Here is a 23,402-nt window from a genome sequence, read left to right on the forward strand (position 1 = left end):
AAGTCCAACTTCGAAATTCGAAATTGGGGAAGGCTCGAATTCAAATTGCATTCCAATGCGTCTAACGGTTTTATCATCGTCTCTGATCATACTCATACAATATAGACCCATCTATATAATCACCCACTCCTTCGGCGATTTGTCGTTTAGCCTCAGTTTCGTCTTTCTTTATTCGTCATTTTCGGTTCATTCTTTTTTTTTTCGTACCGCCAGACACCAATAATTTTCTAAATTTTGTTTTTTTTTTCGCTTCGCCTACTTCGCAGTCGCCCCAACGTTCTGAGCTCGCATTTAATTAAATTAATTAACGTTTATTTGCCATTTGCGGGACTTTATGGATTTGTATTCTGAATTTTGCATTCCAATGATTCAGAGTATTCTGCTGTCCGCATATGCGGGTCGTCACAAAAGTACTCGACCATCAAAGATCTTGTTCCAAGGAATATCAAAGTTCACTTGGATGTGTTATTCATCATTGAAGAAGCAGAATGGCGCCAAATGAACAACGATGGGAATATTTTGCGAATGCCCTCGTATGCATAGGAAAATATGTCTAGCATCCAAAAACCGACCCAGACTAGGCACTTACGTTTGCTCTCTGAAAGTTGACTTCACAGAAAATCGTATTTGATTCACTTGGCATTTATATTATTTGAGTTATTTCTAGAGCTTTAAGTATGAATGAATGATTCATGATAATTATTCTGCTCATTGTGTGTGTTATCTTTGGCGACAGTGCTGCATACCAGAGCACACACCTAACTGTGGCAACCGGATCGGGCACATTCAGCTGGGGATTGGAGGTCCTTTAACAATTTGAAGTACATGTCGTCCTGGCGTTGACACCGAACGGACATGCCACTGACAATTACGTGGAAAGCAGCTCAAAAAAAGTGCCAAACTGCAGCAGAGGCAAAAAATGTCGAGCAATTAACTTAAATACATTTCAACTTTTTACGTGCAGTCGCCCGACAATGTCCTGTTCTCTAGTCCTGCTGCCACTTGCCAGCGTGCTCAGCTTAACTGAGTCTACTCAGCACTCTGGCTGCGAGTGTGTATCGAAGCAAAAAGTTTGAAAAATTCAAGCCACAGCGCAAAACAATAAAAATGTTCAATGTACTTACGATAAACAAAAAAAAGAAACAAAAATAAAATTAAAAACGACAAATTTTAAAAGAGTCTAACGATAGGCGGAGGGGCGGGAGGGGTTATGTGGGTTGACGTTGGCCCTGAAAGGGGTCGCTCATAAATTACAACAGTAATTATATTTAATAAGCGCAATTAACTTTGTAATAATGTCAATGAAAATGATGAGACAAAATATGATTAAAAACAAAACACAAGCACAAAAGCAACGTCAAAATAACAAGGGACAAAGCAAAATGAAAAAAGAATTCATAGAATGCTTGTAAATCCTCATCAAAATGGCAAATCCCTCGACTTTGGACGCTTACGGAGCAGATAATGCGGACTTTAGCGGGCTGGATGCTCCAGGAGTGCAGTCGGAGTCGAATCGCCAGCTATCATAAAAGACTCGAGCACTTTTTGCACTTATTAGCTTTATTGCGAGCTGGCGCTGGTTCCTGCTCGGTATCATATCACGTTCAGCATTTAGATTTACAACGGCTTTGGCTGCGATTCCCGACCGTTCGCTTTGTGCTTTATGACATTTAATTGGACATTCAGATTTCTTGTGCTCCAATTTGTGGTGGGACTTTATGATTTGATTCGCGGAAAGAGGCCAACAGATTATTATTGTGCATGCCCATTTTCGGGGCTGTTTATGTAATTAACAGATCAAGTGGCCATGCCTAATCGAGTGGCTATCCCTGAACCCTGCTTTACAGCCGCGAGGGTGGTTCGCTGGTGGGCTTACCTTTTACCTTTTGGCTATTATTCTGGGGTAACTGATAACTGCAATTAATGTTTTTGACCTTTTCGTCCGCTTGCTGTTCTTTTTCCGAGTTGACGCCGTCAGCTGCGCTGTGAAGGTTGACTCAACGCTTAAATGCATGAAATTTGTTTTCATTTTCTATTCACTTTCTCTCTCTCTTTTTCTCTCATCTACTCCTGCAGCCTGAAGCCCCCGCCCAAGGATGGCGTCACTAAGAGCAATCCATCAAAACGGCATCGAGAGCGCCTCAATGCCGAGCTGGATCTGCTTGCCTCGCTGCTGCCCTTCGAGCAGAACATACTTAGCAAACTGGATCGACTGAGCATACTAAGGCTGTCCGTTAGTTATTTAAGAACCAAAAGTTATTTTCAAGGTAAGTACGGGGCATAGTTTTGAGCCAACTCCAGGGTGGTTGTTAGGCGACCAGAGTCGGGCAAAGGTTAAAGCTAGCAGCTCGCATCCAGTTAGAAATTCGTTACTCCTAGCCAGACCTCATCCCATATGGCTGACTAGCCGACGTCTTCTTCTTCTGCCATACGGTGCGATACATTTCGGCCTATTAAATCGATTATGCTACCATTGCCAGCGCTGAATGGTGGCAGACCCTGAACATGACTCATAAATGATTCAAAACTAATTTCAACGCCGCAATGGGGCGTCCTCTTTCCCTCTCTCTCTGTCTCTATTTCTATGGCTCTCTAGTCTTGATCCCTGCTCAGGGATACGCACACACACACACACACACACACTGGGTATAAACACACGCACATGGCGAAATTAGTTCTATTGACGGATTAAAGTCGAACTACCAAAGAAACTGAAACAGCAAGGCACATTTCAGTTTCAGCATGTGTTGCTTTCACTGGATTAGTTTCCAAAACATTTAATATGTACAAAATATACACAGTGCTTAGGACTTCTAGCTCGAGATGCCTTTAGCTGTTGTTCCATCTTAGTGGACAGGCTTGTCTTAAGAAAATCCAATCCTGATCCGAGCTCTTATAATATATGTTTCGTATTATTATAAAAATAACTTTTCTGTATCATATTAAATGGGTTATTATATAATATAGAAAGTTAGGAATCTTCTTCTTTCTGCCCATAGTTTTTATCTTTATTTTCTGGCTCTTCTGGCAAATGAATTAAAGGTGAGCCCCGAGCGAATGGGAAATGGAGAAATGGTAAAACTTTTGGGCCTGGTAAATCGAATACGCCGAGTGAGGAAACATATGTGTGAGCACACACACACACACACACATTGAGGGGTGGTTTTTTGTTAAGTCTCGAAAATTTTAGCATAAGTTTTTCGTGTTTTTTTTATTTTTTCGCTTCTAATTTAAATTAATTAAAACAAAGCAATAAAAGGAGAACGAACTTGGTCGCTTTGATGGCTTTATTATTGACTTAGTTCATTGGCATTTCGCATTGCTTAACGACATCAGTTTAATTGCCTTTTGTGACGACTATATATACATATATATCTATATATATATATATATCAGGAAGATGAAGTACCCGCTCTGAGCATTAATTAAATGTGAGTGCAAAAACTGCTGGGAAATACGAGAGAGAAAGTGAGGCACAGCCCAACTAAAGGACAGCCCTTTGTATGCCATTTGTGACTCACGTGCCACGTCCAGCTTTTTGGGCTGGGCTCATCCTGTGGCTGGACACAAGCTCTATGGCAAATACACGAGTAAATATTTTGACAATTAGCGGTCAAAACGCAGTTGGGCGTTAATTGCAATCGCAAACAGTTGCGACGGCCAGTTCAAGTCTGTCAGCCAGGACACGTGCGTCGTTGCAGTGCGCTAAGTCAATACATGATCCTAAGTTTCCTTTCATTAGGGGCCCACAACCACTTGGTTTAAAACAGACACGCGCTGCGTTTCCTTTGCGCATTTGGACCGAGCCAAAAAGGACGACGGCGACGACGACGACGACGGGTTAATGGACCAGAACCGTTGCGCCGTGTGCTCCCGTGAGTGCCCTGTGTCCTGTCTGTATACACATTTATATACATGTCTTTGTGCGTCTAATGTTTGTCCGGAGGTTTGACAAAACGTCGCGGCACAGGTCAAAGTTTGTTTACGTTTTGGCTTTATTTGTTTGTCTAGATGTTTTTCGGATATTATCAGGATCATTTAATTTACAATTACTGGCTATGCAAGGATAGCCCTTCCAGGAGCGGGGGTGTGTCTGTGGGGAGAGTTGCAACGTGTGTGCCACGGCTTGAGGGATTTCTAGAACTTAAGCACTCAATGCAATTAATTGAGGCAGCCAAAAAAGGTTTAGATATAGCTAAAGAAAGAGGGCGAGAGACAGAGCGAGAGAGCGAACGTTTCCTATATAAAGCTCTGTTCTATGCTTATGTGCCAGTATTTATTTATGTGTGTGTATATACACACTTAATGGCCCACTGGAGGGTTGCTCGCCAGACACCAAACGTCCTGCATCTATATAGGGGCAGTTGTTGACCCTGACTTGCGCAAAAGCGAAACAGCGAACAAGTTTTCTCTATACCAAAGGGAAAAATGGAAAAGAAAAAAAATGAATGAAAAGCAAAGTTTGTTTTCATTTTCGCCAGGCTTTCGGAGCAGCTTTCCTATACACCTAAAGACTTTACGGCACCAACAACAACAACAGAAAAGAAGCTAAATAATTAAAGCGCGCTGCTAATGGCCCATTGTCTTGGCCAGGCCCTCAGCCCCCGTCTTTTCCACCCACGCCATAAGTGCTGGCCAGGCGCTGGCGCCTTATGGCCAGCAATAATTGCTAAGACGCGCAATTTGTACATTTTTAATGCACTCGTTACGTCTGTTTGGTCCTGACAAAAGGCGTCTGCCAGCAATTGCTCCTCCTTGCCCTAGCCCCTCCCGCCCTGCTTAATTGATGAGTTGCGTAATTAACTGCAAAATGAACTAAAATGTTCTCATTGATAGTTTTGTTTAACCATGCCAAATGCTGATTGCACGCAATCGAACAAATCCTCTAAATAAACCCGTCCCCAGCCAAGTTGAGCAATTAAATTGGCCAATAACCAAATTGAACGCCAACTCAGACTCTAGAAGCATTTCGGCAAGGGCCAATTGATATCGTGACACTATAAATAATTTCCAGCTATATATCAATGATACAATTTGAAAATCGAATATTCAGATATGAGTCATAAATACATTGGATTAATTATCAAGCAAATAGCTCAGACACTGCTTTAATTTCTTAATTAATTCGGATCGGAGCTCAAACAACAATGGAAATTTGAATAGCCGACAGACAAAGGTTGGCAGTTCGTAATTCGCAGTTGACTTTAGACGCTTTTGGTAATTGGAGCTAGGTAGTGGGAAAGCGCTGATTGCCAACCAGAGTTCCCACACATGATTAAAATATGAAATATATATAAGATATATACATATATCTTTTTCTTAGCTTAGACATGTAAAGCTGACTGAAAGGCTCTTATACTGCGACTGGTTATTGAGATCTAGTTCTCTCTGGGTTTCGGTCTCGTGGGAAGCGAGTTGCAATGGCCGCTGTGTGGCAACTGGGGAGCTCTTGCAAATGCGACATATGAGCTAGAGTTTTGGGTAACCCCAAGCGTTCTGTTTATGTTAACAAGGTCACCTGTCCGGGCTACGAAATTTATGCTCTTGCTTGGGGACGAGCAGCAGGCGAAAAGAAGGCTTAGGTCAGGTAGTTATGCTATTATCAAAATTGCCGTTAAGCGTTTGTTAATGGAGCTCATGGCCATGAGCTATGCGAATCGCACAGCCCAAGGGGCCAAGGCTCAGCTCTTAACCTATAAACATACTAAGCTCCGAGACTCGCCAATTTTTTCGTGCATATACATGACTTTCGTGCGTTGCTCCAGTTTAGGCCCATTAGCAGCAATAGAGGGGATGGATGATGGCTCTGGTAAAATCTATAGCCAGACAATGGCTCGCCGTGGCGCAGGCGGACATGCAATCAGTCAGGCGATGCACTTTAAATACAACTGTCCTACCTCGAGCAAGGTTTATACCTATTGTTGTTGTAGTTCTCGATTGTCACGCCGCTCAGCCGAGTCGAGTTTTGGCAAAGAGTTGAGCTCGAAGGCAACAGAATGCGGCAGACAGCGTTGCGTGACTTACGTAGGTCGAATTTCGATTCCCTCTCTCTCTCTCACACTCTCTCTCTCCCTGTATCTCTTTATATTCTTAAGCTATAGTTTGCCCTTTCGCATGCAACAACAACAGGTACATTATCTAAAGGCCCAGTTTAATTTAAAGCGCCTCAACAAGCGTTTAAGAGCTGTGAAATTCCTAAATCGCATTACTAATTCCAAAATAAATATGAGCTAAAATAAATATGAGTTATGTAAGAAATGGTAATATAATTTATATAATAATAATAATATAATTTCATGAGTGTAGAGACAATATAAATTTTAATATTGTTGTATTTATGGAGAGAGAGAAAAAGAGGATCAAGATACACTATAAAGCCAGGACTTTTCGAAGAGTTTCTAAGCAGCAGTATCTCACAAAGTAAACTCTAGTGGGTTTGCAATGTTTGTCTCTATCCTTACGAGCTGCTTCCCGCTTGTCAGCCAGTGCCCAGCATTTTGGTGCCTGTCAGTTTTTCAATCAGTTGAGCTGATGAGTTTGACATTTCCATGACATATTTGCTTGTGAGCACGAAAAATATTTGCCAAAATGTCAGAATTTAAACTTTATTCTGTGCTTGCGCCATGCCGTGCCAAGGGACACGCCCCCATCACAGCCCCCAAGCGAACGACCGTCAGGCGCATAATTGGCGCCATTTTGCAGCAGTCGTCGCAGCTAGCATCGCTGTCAAGTCGTGGCGTCGCTGCCGACGTCGCTGTCTTTGTATCTCTGTGCAGCAGTCGTCGCCATTTTGCAGCAGCAGTTGCACGCGGTCTTACAGTGGAGCAATTGCCCATTTTCGTTGCAACAATCATACTTCCTGAATGAACACTTCAACTTAGAGGTAAGCCAGGAGTCTTAAAGGACTATTTTAAGCCGTTTAGTGCCCCTTTAGATTATAAATTTATAGGACTCTAAGTTCATAGAGTATGCAGTTCTACTGTATATTTGAGCTTTGAAGAATGGCCTCTCGCATTCATTCACTTTACAACACTTTCCACCCCACTGTGCAACGCCGCTGCTATGTATCTTTCGGGTCGTCTGCGCGCACACTTTTCCGATGTAGCGACGTCGGTTTTCCGACCTTTTTTGCCCGGTTAACATGGTGCTGGGTGGGGTTTTTGGCTTAGCCGTCGCCATTATGTAGCCCGGGACCCCGCCCAAAATTTGTCCCGCCCCTTAGTCCGCTGAGATTTTGCGTTTTCCGCATTTCCAAGATTTACGTTCATCCACCAAATCGACGACGAGAGATTGGACATGGCGCGAGGTTGGTGGTGGGTTATAGCTTAAGTTGCAGCTAAGCCCTGCAGCGAGGGTCAGTCCATCACTTTTCAAATGGCTTAGAGCATATAAATAAAATAGCTAAGCAGCTAAAAAGCCAGGCACAAGAAACAAATAGTGAACGCGCCCAGAAATAGAGCCAGATTTGCTGGCAGTCGCCCCACCCCCTGCCCCTAGTCACTAGCTAAAGTTGAGCCTAATTAAATGTGTTTATGCACGTGAATAATTTAACCAAAGCAATAAAAAAAAGCAAAAAAATATGGTAAAATAAAAAATATAACTGTAATAATAAGAAGTACAACAAGTCGCAATGTAAACTGAACCTAATTAAATTATGAATAATTACCACAAAATGTTGCTCTAAAAGGCTTTCGCAGCCATCGCACGCACATGATGCAATTTGTTTGGCCCGCATTACGTGAAACCCAACGTTTTTGGGCATGGAGTGGGAGTGGGAGTGGGGGAGGCGGTGGTGGTGGCCCTCGGACAGCCAACAGAGGGCCAACTATTTGTTTTATCGCACTTTCGCTAAAATGAACACTCTAACACACACAAGGCCTGCGGCACTTTTGTTAATTTGATAAAAAGCTAAAGCAGCGCACAGATTAGCCTGAAGAGAGCCGAGCCGAGCCAGGGAATGACCAAGCCTCAGTACACTGAGAAAAACTAAGTAGCTTGTAAGCAGATATAATATAATATATTATATATAAATACATTTAAATATTTGAAAAGCAACGCACTTGATTGAGCTTAAGAACTTCATTTTAAAGTTTGATCTCAGGAAAATTAGATAAATTATAATATATAAAAAAGTCTTTTATTGCAAGCTGCTGATGTTATATCGCTCAGTGAGTGTTAGCATTAGGGGTAGGCCGCAGCCTTTGGAGCTGCTAATTGAAATGAGAGACCCTGGAACTAACTGTAGCTGGCCTGCGGTTGCTGTAGTCCTTGCTCTGGTCCTTGTCATGGTCCTTGCTGTTGTTGTTGCCTCTAGGCCAGGGGTTGCTCGGACGTTGGTCTTGCAGTTAGTCGTGGTGTAAATTAGGTTTTAGGTTTTATTTATTCTTCACATTTTTTTCTTTTGGTTTTATTTTTTGTTTTTATTTCACTCTCATTTTTATTATTTCCATTTGCGCTGATAAAAATCATAATTTATGACATCAGCTGCCGTGGCATATTTTATTTCAACTCGCATATAAATTTGCTTATAAAATTTCTCCCGAAAACCAGAGACAGAACCCACTGAAAATATATTAGCTCTAGTTTTGGTCGTTCTCCGCCATTTTGTTTTTGGTTTTTGGGTTTTTTTTTTTTGGATTTTCGTTTATCGCGCATAAATCAATTTTTGTGACAAATTTATTATAAAACTTTAGACGCAGAGGAAAATATGTAACGGGAAAGTCCCCAACTCCCAAAATGGCGACTGCCTAAGGGTGTTTGTCTGCGGGTGTGTGTGTATGAGTGTATGTGTGGGGTGTAGAGCTATAGTATGGGAACGAAAGCTGGTGCCAGGCGCTGGCTAAGTCCTCGGCAGGGGATAGAGAGCGGGGAGCGGGAGGGGAGTCTCATAAAATATTACAATGACACCATAAACAATTTTTAGTACTTTTCCATGCCAGCTGTAAATATTTATTGTATATTATGGTCTACTATATAGTGAGTGTATACATAACTATATTGGATTTTTATGAAGTAACTATGGTATCCAATTGGGGTCTGTGTAAAACGTTTTCGAGCGAGCTTATTTATGGCGCATAGGACTAAAATATTAATGGTTAATAAAATATAAAAATTTCGAGCTCATAAATATTTAAGCTGTGCTCCGCGGCTGTCTCTCTCTTTCTAACACTTGCTCTGGCTTTCTCGCTTTCTCTTTGCAGTTGTTATGCATAAGGATAAGGAGGAGAATGGTGTCCTGCCGCACATACATGCTCACGATGGCTACAGAACCCGCGAGCTGGGCGCCTTCGAGCATGGCCTGCTGGATGGTGATATGTTCCTGCAGGTGAGTCGCAACTCCCCCAACCGAGCTTACCTGAATCGGACATCCCTCGCCGCTTTGCTTAATTTGTCTTCATCAATTTGTTTGACCATTTGATGGCTTCATCGCCAGGATATGCCGCATAATCAATCAGCGCTTGTTTGGCTCCGGGAAAGGGACGGCAGCGCATGCATAGTATACATAGCATATAGAGATGTATATATACATCTACCATATATATGCTATTGATAAATGATTTCTCGTGACACGCAAAGCTTAGCAATGCTTCAATTTGTAAATTTACTTCGATTCTGCTTCTATTTTGTTGAGAGTTAAATGTTGAAAATTGCTTAACAATTGAATGCAATTAGTTAAAGTCTCGTTGCTGTTGTTGTTGTTGTTGTAGATTGTGGCTGCATTCAATTGATTAATGTGTAATTGGCGCTTAGACATGTGTTACCATAATATTTATAATTAATTTTGGGCCAGTTGCATTTCAAGTTTATGTGCCACGCGCTGAATTGGTCAAACTTCAATTAAATTGTCTCACACACACACAGACACAAGCATGTTGCAAGTTGCATGTTTTTGCTGAATTAAAGCGCTTTTGTGGGCCGCTGTTGCCGCTTGTGGCCAGGCGCGAACATATGCACTTGTCACACTCATGACAGTTTAATTTAATGCACACATAGCTCAGCCGGTCAAAGCTAGGCCAAGGGTGAAGCGACAACAGAGGCACAGCCAGAGGCAGAGCTGGCAGACAGTAGCCAAACAGCGGAGTCGGAGGCACGCAATTGTGCAACATGCGCTTTATGCAAGTTTCTTGTTGCTTTTCTATTTGGTTTTCATTCTGTATTTCTTCTTTTTTTTGAGTTTTGTTTTCGGTCGCACTGCACAATTCAATGTCAAAGTCTACAAGCCGGCAAAGTTCAGCCAGGTCTACTCCTTGATGGCAGAGCTGCTGACACATTTGATGCGTTTCGCATGAGCAAAAAAAAAATTGCAAAAAATTTAAAAAAAGGTTTTCAACTTCTTTAGTTAATATTCTAGGAGACTAGCAACTTGAAATATAAATGCCTCTGCGTACGCTCGTCTGATGAAGGCTTCAGCCTGTTGGGCTCTCCGAGTGGAGGAGTGCGAAATGGATATGAGCAATAGATAAGACTCTTTCAGAAATACAATCATCTAGCTCCCAAGATAAACCTCTGCTAGGCTCTTTTATACATAGAGCCACAGAGCATATGGTTCGACTCCTCATAAATGTCGCTTGGAGGGGCATTCAGCAGTCAGCGCGACACTCGGACGCTTAACATGTACAAACTTTGATGACCAGCTCAAGCTTATGCAAAGCATGACAAGAAAGCAAAACAAAAAGTGCATATTGCACTTGCACTTGCACTTGCCGTGTGCCACTTGCCACATGTCGTGCATGGCGCAACGCAGCTGCAGTACGTATACGCAGAGTGTGCATCAGGACACGAGGGCGGGTCCTCGGACGAGTCGTGTGTCTCCTTGCAATTTGAATGCAAGCCAAAAACTTGTTGTTTTCAGTGTGTTTGCTGCCCTTCCGGCCCTTCCGTACGGGCAAAGTTCAGCTAATTGCCGAGCTGCACAATTGTGCATTTCCGTGCATATTTTTGAGCAGCGCAGAGAAGGGACCTGGGTGGTTGGCTTTTGGGAGGGAAGCGGCTGTTGCATATTTAGTTTTAATAGCTCAGGTATTTGTTACCTGTTGCCCGTTTCAATTGCTCATGAAGTTTTCTTTTGTTGTTGTTGTTGCTGTTGTTGTTTATTATGGGTCACATATTATCATTAGAAAATGGCGTTTTGTCACGCAGCGTAGCTCATGCACATGCAGCCATCTCTCTTGCACTCACTCGGCTATTACTGCTGCTGCTGTTATTGTTGTAGTTGTTATTGTTATTGTTGCTCCACATTTGCAGCAGTTTTGGAGCAACTGTTGACACACTTTTGCAGGCGGCTTCGAAAGCGGTTTAATTAATTAAAACTTGACTAAATAAAGACATTGATTTTAAAGCAGCATTGCAGCAACAAGCTACAACTGAGAAAGAGACAAAAGTTTGCATAGTGAGAGAGTGAGAGAGACAGAGAGACGGCGCGACTGAGAGGCTGCCCACCTGGCGTATGCGCAATAGAATTGCTGCTGGCAAAAGCTAGCTGTAATTTGAGCAGCTTCCTTCGCATTTTATTAAGCAATTATCTGCCAGAGGTCCAAGTCAGCCCATCTAGTCAAGAGACAAGTTGGCCAAGGGGTCAGTTGGCAGGTCTTGGCCGAGGAAATGGTAAAATAATCGCTGCCAACTTATCAAAACACAAAACAGTAATGCAAGCCGACAATCAAATGAAAGGCTAGATACAAAATGTATATTAAGTATGAGATATATACAAATATAACCATATATATACATACTTATATGACTGCCACGTTGTTGCTGTGCCGCACAAGACGGGCGTGTATTATTAAAATCGCATTAGAAGACGCCGCTGCCTCAAAGCACATCAACTGCCACGGACAGCGCGGACAGTTGGCTCGTATAAACTGATGCACAGCCACAGATTTCAGGGGAAGCCAACAGCACAGAAAGAGCAAAGGCATCAGCAGCAGCAGAGAAGGAGAGAGACAGCAGGAAAGATATATACTCGAAAGAGAGAGGCAGCTAAAACAATTAAGCTGCATAAAAGAAATCTTGCTTGAGTCTAAATAAATGCAGAAAAGTATTGCTATTTAGTCGAATTTAATATACTCTTTAATATATATGGTTGCTTGAAAGCAGCTCAAGAAGAGCAAGAGCTAAGATAGAGAGCATATACCTTTAAGAGAGAGACAGAGAGAGACAGAGAGGGAGAGACGGCAGATTATAAGATATAAGATTTTAAGACTGTTAAAGCGCAAATCTCGCTTTAGCGAAATAGTCGAATATGATATACCCTACTAAGGATATACCCTACTAGAGACTCCAATACTTTTATACAATAATCAATATATATCAACTTCAACTCGTTGAGGCTAAAGTGTAGCAGAACAGCATCAGCTAATCAACTGCATATAGCTAATTGCTGTCCCTTTCTCTCTGCCTCTCTCTTTCGCGCTCTACATTACTCTATTGCTATCCTTGTTTGGCTCACTGCAGCTACCGTTGGCAATCTTTGGGAAGATTATTGATGTGCTGCCGCCGCTGGCTTGATGACAATCGACACATGCACAACGAGGCAGGACGAAGCACAAGTTCAGATTTGTAGGTTCCTTCCATCCACAGCCATGCCCATATCCATATCCATATCCATATCCATATCCATATCCTTTGGCGGGCTGTGTTGATGCGTTTTAAATTATGACGCCACTTAGTGCTTATGTCGGCTAATACCAGCTCTGGATACACAGCAAGCGTCTGTTTCATATTGTTTCTGCTCTGCTCTGTAATTAGCAGCAATCGCGCGCATTTGTCTCAGCCAACTGCGAGGATGAGGCTGCCACTGCTGCTGCTGTTGTCGCTCCTTATGCTTGCCTCTGTTGCAAATTGATATTTAAATACGCTCATATTAATTACAGTTGCAGTTTCGGTTTGTCTTTCTCTTTATTAATTAACACCGAGCCGTCCCCTCGACGCTAATAAGAGCTTAAGCAAATTTGTCTTCCGAAGCACACACGTTTCACACGTTGCGCACGTTTCGCACGTTGCAGCAAGCCTCTAAATAATAATAATATAAAAACGATATTCTTAATTTATATATTTTATATTTTATTTTTAATATGAAGTCAACGCACTCCACTGTGCAATGCCAGTTTAGGCATGTCTCATGTTCTAAGAGTTGCATGAGCAGCGCCCATTAGCAGCTTATAAAATGTTGTATAAAACAATAAACCACTTCCAAGTAAAAATGTTATCGGAGTCGTTGTCATTTTTGCATTCTCATATTTGGTGTCTTCACACCTAGTGCCAAGAGCTAGCTGCGCTGCTGCTCGGCGGACAATCTATTGATAATTACAATGCTCCATTGCCCGATGTGAAACCTGCAATTAAGCCAGAACAACAGCAACCGAGGAAGCACTGTACGTGGGCCGAGCGGCGTGGCTGGCATACATGAGAAAATGGGCTATACTTAAATAATTTTGTGAGGTAAAACAAATGCTTGTAGCAAACGTCGGCGTCAGAGTCTGCATTTAGTTGAAACTCATTGATTTAATTGCGCATCATTTCCTGGTTGTGTTTGATGTGGAACTTCTGAATCCCCTTTCCCGTCTCTGCAGCTGTCTTTGTCTCTGGCTCTGGCTCTGGCTCCAATGAAATGAGCCCGCTTAAGCGCTGATTACGCTTTAGCCTCAAGTTAACGCCGCTCTTTTTAACCCTCGATCTGCTCTCCCTCTCCCACTCTGTAGCCTGCCTGCTTGTGCCTCTGTGGTTCATTCACAGTTTTTTCGGGTCTGCATCTAGACCGCGAAATGATGGATTAATCCATTCAAAAAACCGGCAGCTACTACAATTACGAGCTGTTTCAGCCCCTTGCCGGTGTCTGTAAGCCCTCCTCCTTGCTCCCTCTCTAGCGCTTCCTCTCTCTCTCTCTCTCTCATTCTCTATCGATTTTCTGAATGTTATCTTTAACTTGTCAATTTGACAGTCTTGTACTCCCAGCCTTTCCCTCAAGCAACATTTAATTAGTAGTTTTGATTTAATTTCTGTGTTGCTCCCTCATTCAGCGTCCATCTTTAGCGCTCTCTCTCTCTCTCCGTCTCTCTCTCTCTCTCCTCTCTTGCAAACAAATTTGACTTTTTCTTTATCTATTGTTACTTTTTTTTTGTTCTTTCAGGCTCTAAATGGATTTCTAATGATACTGACATGCGAAGGCGAGGTTTTCTTTGCCACGCACAGCATCGAGAGCTATTTGGGTTTTCATCAGGTAAGTGGACAAGAGCAAAAACGCCCTCTGGGGTGGCTGAGGCACCTAATCTTTTTTGATTGATTTTAATTGCCTGCAGCCAGCCAAGAGTTTCTTTCATTGATACCAATTGCTACTGCTGCTTCTTCTTTTTTTTGGGTCAAGCTCATTGCGTAGATTGGTCACTGTGCTCAGCTCAGCCGACTTAGTCTATTGCATGAAGCTCTGACCAATAGTTAAAGGCAACATCAATAATTATAAAATCAATCGAAACTCGTTAGATTCGCCCAGACAGATTCGAATACTGAAACGAGTTAAAATACATATATTTTATGATCCTCGAAAAGACTTCAAGTTAAACTTTAGCAAATACTCTTACACGATGGCAGACCTAGTGGCTTCTGGAACAGAATTAATATGAAAGCTTTAAAATATTTAAATATATTCCAAGTTCCACACTCACTTCAGAAATCAATCTTAAGAATTCGCTTGATACAACAATCGATCGCTTATGCTTTAAACTAAAGCGGAAAGAATTGAAATTGGATAGTTCGAAGGTCAGATATATTTATTAACTCCATCTTTTAGAATACAAACTGCAACTATTTTGCTTAGCTTAATAGACGTAGAGGCAGACGGAGTTGGCCAAGTAGGCTCGTCTGTTCATCATCAGTATAACTGATATATACAATGTGGGGCCTTCCTCTGACTGTCGCACACTGTTGCACAGAACTTGTATACCCAGTCAACGCATCAGCGATGGATGAGGGTATAATTTTGAAGGTGCCACACAGCAGATGCCACCGATAGCCGGGCGCGGCGGCACGGCGGCACGGCGTGTTGCGTGGCAGGTTCTGTGGCCATAAATAAAAATCAGATCAGCGTGAGGATTGCGCAATCGCAAATGCCACAAGATTTGCTTACGCAGCTGTCAAAGGCAGCGGGCGAGGGGACCCTTCGCACAGGGCGTGGCGCTCTGTTGTGCATTGGTATTATTAACTTGCGACGCCTTTGCAGCTGTGCGACCAACTGCCCCCAAACTGGGCAACATGTTTTGGGCCTAACTTGAGAATCCAGTGGCTACCGCTGCCTGCTCCTGCCTGTGCTCCTGCGCCTGCGTCTGCCTCACCGCAACGCCCCTTTGTATCATTTTTTGTTTGCCTACTTTATTGTATTGGCGCTTGTCGAATGGAAATTGAAAATTTCAGTTAGCTTTCTTTGGGCCTATATAGATCCTACCTACCTCACCTCACCTCACCTCACCTCGCCTCGCCTCGCCTCGCCTCGCCTTTCCTTCGCCTGCGCATTTTAATTTAGTTGTAAATGTGTAAAGCGGCATTTGACACGCCCCGTTTGGCAGCTCAATTAAAAAACGTAGCTGCCTATTACCATGGCCATTGGCCATCGGATTGCTTATTCTTGTTCTTATTCGAGCATATTCAAGTGTATTCCAATTGAGATTGCGGTCAAATCATTTGCTTTGTTGGTTTTACTTGCGTACAAATGTAGAAAGTTTTGTGAGGCGCTGCCTCTCAGCTCCTCCAGCTCCTCCAGTTCCTTACTGACATGTGGGCCATGTGCTAGAGGTGGGTGCGTGCTTATCGTGTTTTCTTTTAATTAAATGCCATAAGTGCCTATTACAATTACAGCTGTGCTGAGCGACGCAAGCCTCATAAGTATGAATCTGGCCATCACCTTGAAGGTGAATCAATAAGTCTTATTCAGAGCAGGAGTCACCCCGAACTTTATTTAATAAATGCTTTAACCTAGCCTGCAGTTGAGTCACCACAAGCCAACAGGACTCAACTCCCGCTCGTGCTTATATTTGATGCAAGTACTCACGACACTTCACGCGATCTATGAATATTGCAGAAGAGTGACCATCACTTGGTCCTTGGCTCGTGCTCGTGTTTGTGTTTTGTCGTGCCGATATCAAATGTAGGTGCTCACGCAGCGCTGCACTGAGCAGTGCCGTCTTCCGATCTTGTTCCCGGCGCGTGCAGAATTTATGTCTCAATTTGTGGCCAACATGGGGCGCATTTTCAATTTGCGCGCATTTTGATTTATACGCCCAAAAAAAGCAAATCAAACCAAGGCAAAGGCCCGAAATTGAACGCGAAAGCGAAAATCAATAACAAAGTTGACTGAACCCAAGCAAGGAGAAGGCCTCAGCCCAGAGCTTAACCAGCCAAGTTTTCCCGTCTTACTTTCAGTCGGACATTGTGCATCAGTCGGTTTACGAGTTAGTCCACTCGGAGGATCGCGAGGAGCTACAGCGCCAGTTGCTGTGGAACAGCTTTCTGCCTGCGGACATGTCCAGCATGCAGCTGTCGGAGACACTGGCGCCGGACAAGGCGCTCTACTTGGAGCGCAGCTTCACTGTGCGCTTCCGCTGTCTTCTGGACAACACATCCGGCTTCCTGCGCTTAGACATACGCGGCCGCATTAAGATACTGCACGGCCAGAATCGGAAGACGGAGGAACCGCCACTGGCATTGTTCGCCTACTGCACACCCTTTGGACCGCCCAGCTTGCTGGAGATACCGCACAAGGAAAACATGTTCAAGTCCAAGCACAAGCTGGACTTTTCGCTTGTGTCCATGGACCAACGCGGCAAGCACATCCTGGGCTATGCGGATGCCGAGCTGGTGAACATGGGTGGCTACGATCTAGTCCACTACGATGACTTGGCCTACGTGGCTAGCGCGCACCAAGAGCGTAAGTAGAGTCAGCGAAACCTCATTGCCAATCCTAATTCCCACCTTCTCTTGTTGCGCTTGCAGTGCTGAAGACCGGAGCCTCGGGCATGATCGCCTACCGCTACCAAAAGAAGGACGGCGAGTGGCAGTGGTTGCAGACCAGCTCACGTCTGGTGTACAAGAACTCCAAGCCGGACTTTGTGATCTGCACGCATCGCCAGCTAATGGACGAGGAGGGCCATGATCTGCTTGGCAAGCGCACCATGGACTTCAAAGTTAGCTATCTGGACACCGGCCTGGCGTCGACATATTTCTCTGAGGCGGATCAGCTGGTGGTGCCGCCTACCAGCGCCAGTGTCTCGCCCACGGCGCATGCGCTGCCGCCGCCGGTCACGCCCACCCGGCCCAATCGTCGCTATAAGACGCAGTTGCGCGACTTCCTGTCCACGTGCCGCAGCCAACGCAAACTTCAGCAGCAGCAGCACCAGCAGCAGCAGCTGCAGGCACAGCAATCGTCGCCCTTAGCTCAGGTGGGCTCACCAGCTCCGGCGGTTGTTGAATACCTGCCCGATCCAGCGGCTGCCGTTGCAGCTGCCTACTCCAATCTGAACCCTATGTACACCACATCGCCGTATGCCACCGCTGCGGATAATCTGTACATGGGCAGCTCCATGCCGGCCAATGCCTTCTATCCGGTCAGCGAGAATCTCTTCCATCAGTATCGGCTGCAGGGCGCGGTTGGCGTCGGCGGCTACTACACGGATTATCCGCATACGGGCGCGCCAGCCTCGGCGTATGTTGCCAATGGGTTCCTCTCGTACGACGGCTATGCCATTGCCTCCAAGGCGCAAGATGACAAGTGGCAAGAGACAGGAAAGTACTACAGTGGCTACAGCAGCGGATACGGTAGTCCCACGTCCACGCCACAGGTAAGTCTTTCAAGGCATAACGCCCCGGACGTAAGCGAGCGCTGACTCCTTTGATCCACAGCAAATACCCCTGAAGACGCCCAAGTCCTCGCCGCAGGTCATGGAGGTTATATCCTGCTCCTCGGACGGGCCGTCGCCCGTGGGCGTTACCAATGCCACGCCCAACGGCAGCAGCATCACACCCAAAGTGGAGCTGTCTGCGACAACGGCAACTGCCGTCAGCCAGGATCCCTACGAGCGTCAGACGGTGCTCATGTGGGGCACGGCACAGTCCAGCGGCGTGCCGCTCAACAGCCGCAGTGCCGTCAATGCCGGCGGCTCGCCTCAGCGCACCACGCCCCTAACCAATGGACTAAGCTACGCACACAACAACAACAACAATGAGCATGAGCCCGTTGTGGCAGCCAAGTGGAATGGCAACAAGGCTGAGCTGACGGGCAAATCAACCAGCGACGGCACTCCTGAGAACTATCAGCTGCAGCACGACGACTCCGGACTGTATTCGGCCTCCTCGCATACCACATCGCCCCAGCAGCAGCAGCAGCAGCAACAACAACAGCAGCAGCAGCAGCAGCAGACCCATCCGTCACGTGGCCTCGGATCCAATGTTAGCAACTCGAGCAATTCCGTAGCACACCCAGTCAGCGGCACCGAGCACTCAACGTTGCAGCCCAGCCATGCTCATCCGCATGCACCGCCGCAGCAGCAGCAGCCACACCCACAGCCGCCCAGCTGTGCAGCTAGCCTTCAGCAGCAGCCACAGCAACAGCAACAGCAACAACAACCGCAGCAGCCGCACAGCCTTCACGCTCATCCACATAACCAGCAACAGCAGCACCACCATCATCAGCATCAACCACAACCACACACCCATCCACATCATCAGCATCACAACGAAAGCAATGCAGCCGCTGCTGTGCATCATTTGCATCCGCAGGCAACAGCCGGCACCGCCAATGGCAGCGAGGTATGGTCGCCCGCCAGCTATACGCAGTACTCGCAGTATTTAGCTTACCACCACCATCATCATCACCACCATCCGCACCACCATCACGCAGCGGCTGCGTCCACGCCAGGCGCGGCACATCACCATCTGCACCACCACCACCACCACGGCCAGCACACGGCAAGCCGCTAGCAAAAAAAGACACTAATTCAACTAGAACCGCACCGTAGACGCACCCAACACACACACACACACACACACACACAGATACACACCTAGCGCACCACTGAGTGCTACTGCCAGACTAACTAAACCTAAAACGCTACTCCCCCTACTTAGATCCTAATCAGCACCCAACTGCAACAGCATCAACAGCAGCAGCAGCAGCAGCAGCAGCAGCAGCAGCAGCAACTCGTTGGATATACGCTGCACCACCATTCGCTGGAGTCGCCGCCCCATTGTCGCACGCCACCTACGCTGCCCGCTGTCAGCAGCCTGCTGAGTGGTAGTGCATCAGCTGATGTCTCACCCTATCAGCAACTATCAATTGTCTCCTCCGCCGCCGCAGCAGCAGCAGCAGCTGTGCCTCCGCCGCTCATCATTTGTGCGGAGGAATCGCTGCAGGCGCTCAACAGCAACAGCAGCAGCAACGAGGCGCACATCAGCTCCAACTCAACTAACTCTGCTCGTACCGCACGCAAAGCTGCCAAGCTGCAGCACCAGCAACAACAGCAACAGCAGCAACAGCAGCACCAGCAGCAACAACTTCAGCCAAATTATCAGCAGCATCACGCACAGCATCTACTCTATCCGGCCAATATAACGGCGCACACGGCGCTGGCCTATGCCCCGCCGCCGGCTGGTGCCTATATCGATGGCAGTCCCCTGCTCTCCTTCTCGGAGGTGACCAACACGTTGCTGAATCAGTAGACAGCTGTAATCCCCTAACACACACACACACACACACACATAGACATATATATGTATATATATACATTTAAACCATATTCAACAGTTTTGCCAAAATGTGGACTATGACTATCGTATCTTCCATAATCTCAACACAAAGACACCCACACACACACACACTCACACACATATACGAATATTAAGAGCACAAACAAATAACAAACGAGAGAGCAGTTTATAGATATAAATTTGAAGGGAGCCTTGCTTGAGTGTATTAAAAGGCAGACACTAGTGCGAGCTATTGCTAGGAAAGGAATGTGAACAAGTCAGAAAACATCAGCATCTAATTAACTTCTCTTTTATTTCATATTATAAATATTTAGTTTGATTTAATCTTCAAAGAAATTAAGTTGATCTACATTATTGTCATTGGGAATACAATCATAAATAAACAATTATCAGGCAAATCTTATAAGAAATTATAGGAGTCTTGATCAATTTAAGACATCTTCAGGTTTCATGGCCAATTTTTTAAATTGAGATATAAATCTAGATTTAATGGATTTTTTACTGGCAATTTCGATAAGATGGCAAAAACTAAATGAGGTAGACTTCTGGCAGATCTCACATAAAAATACGATAAATTTGTAGCAAAAGTAGATTTTGATTAGTCTCCAGATTCTAAATTTCTGCTTGGAGGAATAAGTGCGGACAAACATACGAAATTTATCGTGCTCATATCGATTGATCTTTACCTCCACTTTAGGTTGGTTCTTTGCAGATGATTAACATCATTATTCATATCTATGTTTCATCAATTGCTTGTGTTTTCGAATAAGCAAATGCGTATTTCATATATCGTCAAGTGTACTGATTAAATTTGCCACAAAGCAAGGCTCCAAACAAAAGAAAAGAAATCTCAGTGTAATAGTATTATTTAAAATGCAAATATTCCGAATCAATTCTGAAAGGCGTGTCTTTAGTTAATCCTTCGAGCAACACAATATATGATTCTATTTATTTTACTGTGATAATTTATATAAACATATGTACATGTAATATTTAACACAAGGCAGGCAATTTGAACCGTATCCGTAATTCCAACTACTTCCGTAACATGTCGAACGATGTTATTATGGCAACAATAGAATACAGTTAAGACCTGCACAAAGTATGTATAATTCAGCGGCAGTTGTAGTAACAACCAAAGATTTTTATTTGTTATATTAAATACAAATTAATCTAATTCTAGAAAATACACATAAAAACAAAACTCCATTTGAGTTTTCGGATTGTTGCGCCAAATTTTAAGTTTTATGTTTTCAGGCACTATAGTAAAAGAGCATTAGAAGAAGGAAGCAAAGGAAAATAAATCGCAATTAATTGCTTAAGTAGTCCTAAGATTAAACATTAATATTTACATATACATATATATATATATATATATATATATCAAAATACTTACTTTAATAATATTTAATAATTTAAACATTAACTAGACGTAATGACAAGCTAACTAAATGCAAGTTAAGTAATTTTCATGATTCCTATCGTTTAGCATGTAATCCGAAAGCGTGTTGGATATTTTAAATATTTCTTGAACTTCTAGTCGCCCATATAAAACATTTACTATACATACACAAATATATATAAATATATATATATATATATATATATATATATATATATATATATAAATATGTGTATATATATATATATATATTTATAACCCATAAATATAAATATAAACCATTATTCGAAATACTTTAATTGTACATTTCAATTTGATGACCGTCAGTTAAGGCAACAATAATATTTGGTAAACTAAATTGTATTCCAAATTATTTAACTCTAACGAGTTTTAGCAAATATGCGAACATTTTATTTAACAAGAAATATTAGAAACCCAAGATTATGTACACGTAAAATGCATATTCAATCAATCAGAGCGAAATAAATCTAGAAAATATTCAATCGAAAATATAAATGAAATGTTAGTTTTTCAACTCTCAAAGCGGAAAGGTTTTTATTATCATAGATGTGCTATTGAATATTATCAATACTGTGAATCTAGTTTTTTTTAATGAATAGAAAGGTAATGTTATTAAATTAAATTTGGCGCTAATATTTCTTCTTCTCTCCACGACAAATTACTGTTAGGGCTGCATAAAATAGTCGTAATTTGTAACTACTGAATTTCCCAACACTCTCAGCAGTATATATCGTGCCGATCATATTACAAGACTGTATCGATATATCGTGTATTTGGGCACTCACATGTTAAGCAACCATAGCCGGGAATAGCACTTACAGCATTAAACCTCGACAGCAGTAAAACAAACACAAGTGCATTGTCCAACACTGACACAAAAACAGCCCTGAATAACGTCGTGCCAAAGTGAGTATTTTATCGGTATATGTATCGATATATCGCTTAACTTGGCGCTCTCCTTTAAAAGAATTTTTGGAGTTGGCAGTTCTTTTTAAGTACTTGCAGCTTTTTGTTAAGTTTTTGCTTTTTATTTATTTTCTTTTTATCGCGCATAAAATGATTGAGCAGCTGATTTATATGCCTTGAAATTAAGTTTAGCGTGAAATCCAGCCCAGGTGCAGGTTTTTATTCTTTGCTTTCATGGACAATACAACCGCAAAGCCACAAACAGCAGTCTGCTTTATGCTGCAGCTTAATTGGTGACTGCTGCTGCATCAATTGACAAACACAAAATGCATTGATTGACACCTAGCGAATTTACTATTTAATATATTATATAACATAAACAAGTAATCGCCAACGCAACAGATTATAGAAATATGTTGCTTAAAGACGCGTTAATAAAGGTCTCATCAAGCGCTGGGCACCACAATGGCAGCGCACCTAGACTGCAATCATATGTGGGTTAAGTTATTATAGATATTGTTCAGGCTTAAATGCTTGCTATAGTCGTTATTCCAAGTACATAATCTTAACATGTATGTATATATGTACAAGTCTATGTACGTTCAAATCTCGTATTAATATGTATGTGCCGCAGCTGAAAAGCAGCGCAATTAATCATATACTCTAATTTTTATATACAATACATCATTGAAGCCAAAATATTTGTTAGTGGATTCAACATCAGCATTGAGCATTGAACAGATATTTTCTAAATTGATGGCTTCATTGTTCAAGTGGAAGTTGCCGAAGTCGAGTGGAGCCACTTACTTGGGCTAGATACAAATGATGCCTTCTGGGCCTATCTAACAAGCAAAGCAAGTGCTCCTGGCCTCATTGCCAAGTAAGTGTTCAAGGTCAAGTTGAACAGCAAAATAAAAAGAAATCCCCAGCAAGACAAATGCTATTCACAGACTTTTGCCAGCTGAGAACATGTCGCATACATCCCATAAGATCTGCACACACTCAATCAATTAGCATGAATAGCTCGTCCACACTCTTTTCATATAATAATACACTTATCATACACAAAACACACAAAACTATTTAGTATGCTAATAACATACAAGCGCAGGCTTTTATATACCCTAAAATTATTGAATATGCCACTAAAGAGATAATGACTCTATTAAGATGTATGTAACAAGCAGAACGAGCTGTGGCCGATCGTATAATGTATATCGCTATCGCGCCCTGTCATCCGTCATTATTTTGTATAACAATTTAAAAATGCTTAAAAGGCGTAATAATATGTCGCAACTGTGTGAACACTTCCAGCACTGTATAA

The 23,402-nt window shown here is 43.3% G+C and overlaps 1 protein-coding gene across 1 annotated transcript in view; it reads left to right on the forward strand.

Moving 5' to 3' along the window:
- Positions 1–20,139, forward strand: part of LOC111598619 (la-related protein Larp4B) — a 32,199-nt gene extending 12,060 nt beyond the window's left edge. The window contains exons 2-8 of the mRNA XM_023313953.2: positions 2,077–2,267; positions 9,201–9,325; positions 14,129–14,218; positions 16,411–16,915; positions 16,981–17,825; positions 17,887–18,960; positions 19,111–20,139. Of these exons, the coding sequence (XP_023169721.2) occupies positions 2,077–2,267; positions 9,201–9,325; positions 14,129–14,218; positions 16,411–16,915; positions 16,981–17,825; positions 17,887–18,960; positions 19,111–19,701 (3,421 nt within the window). The 3' untranslated portion in view covers positions 19,702–20,139. The remainder of the gene's footprint in view (positions 1–2,076; positions 2,268–9,200; positions 9,326–14,128; positions 14,219–16,410; positions 16,916–16,980; positions 17,826–17,886; positions 18,961–19,110) is intronic.
- Positions 20,140–23,402: the final 3,263 nt, after the last annotated feature.

The sequence above is a fragment of the Drosophila hydei genome, unplaced genomic scaffold (genome assembly GCF_003285905.1).
Source record: "Drosophila hydei strain 15085-1641.00,03,60 unplaced genomic scaffold, DhydRS2 tig00008139-arrow-pilon, whole genome shotgun sequence".
Taxonomy (NCBI): Eukaryota; Metazoa; Arthropoda; class Insecta; order Diptera; family Drosophilidae; genus Drosophila; species Drosophila hydei.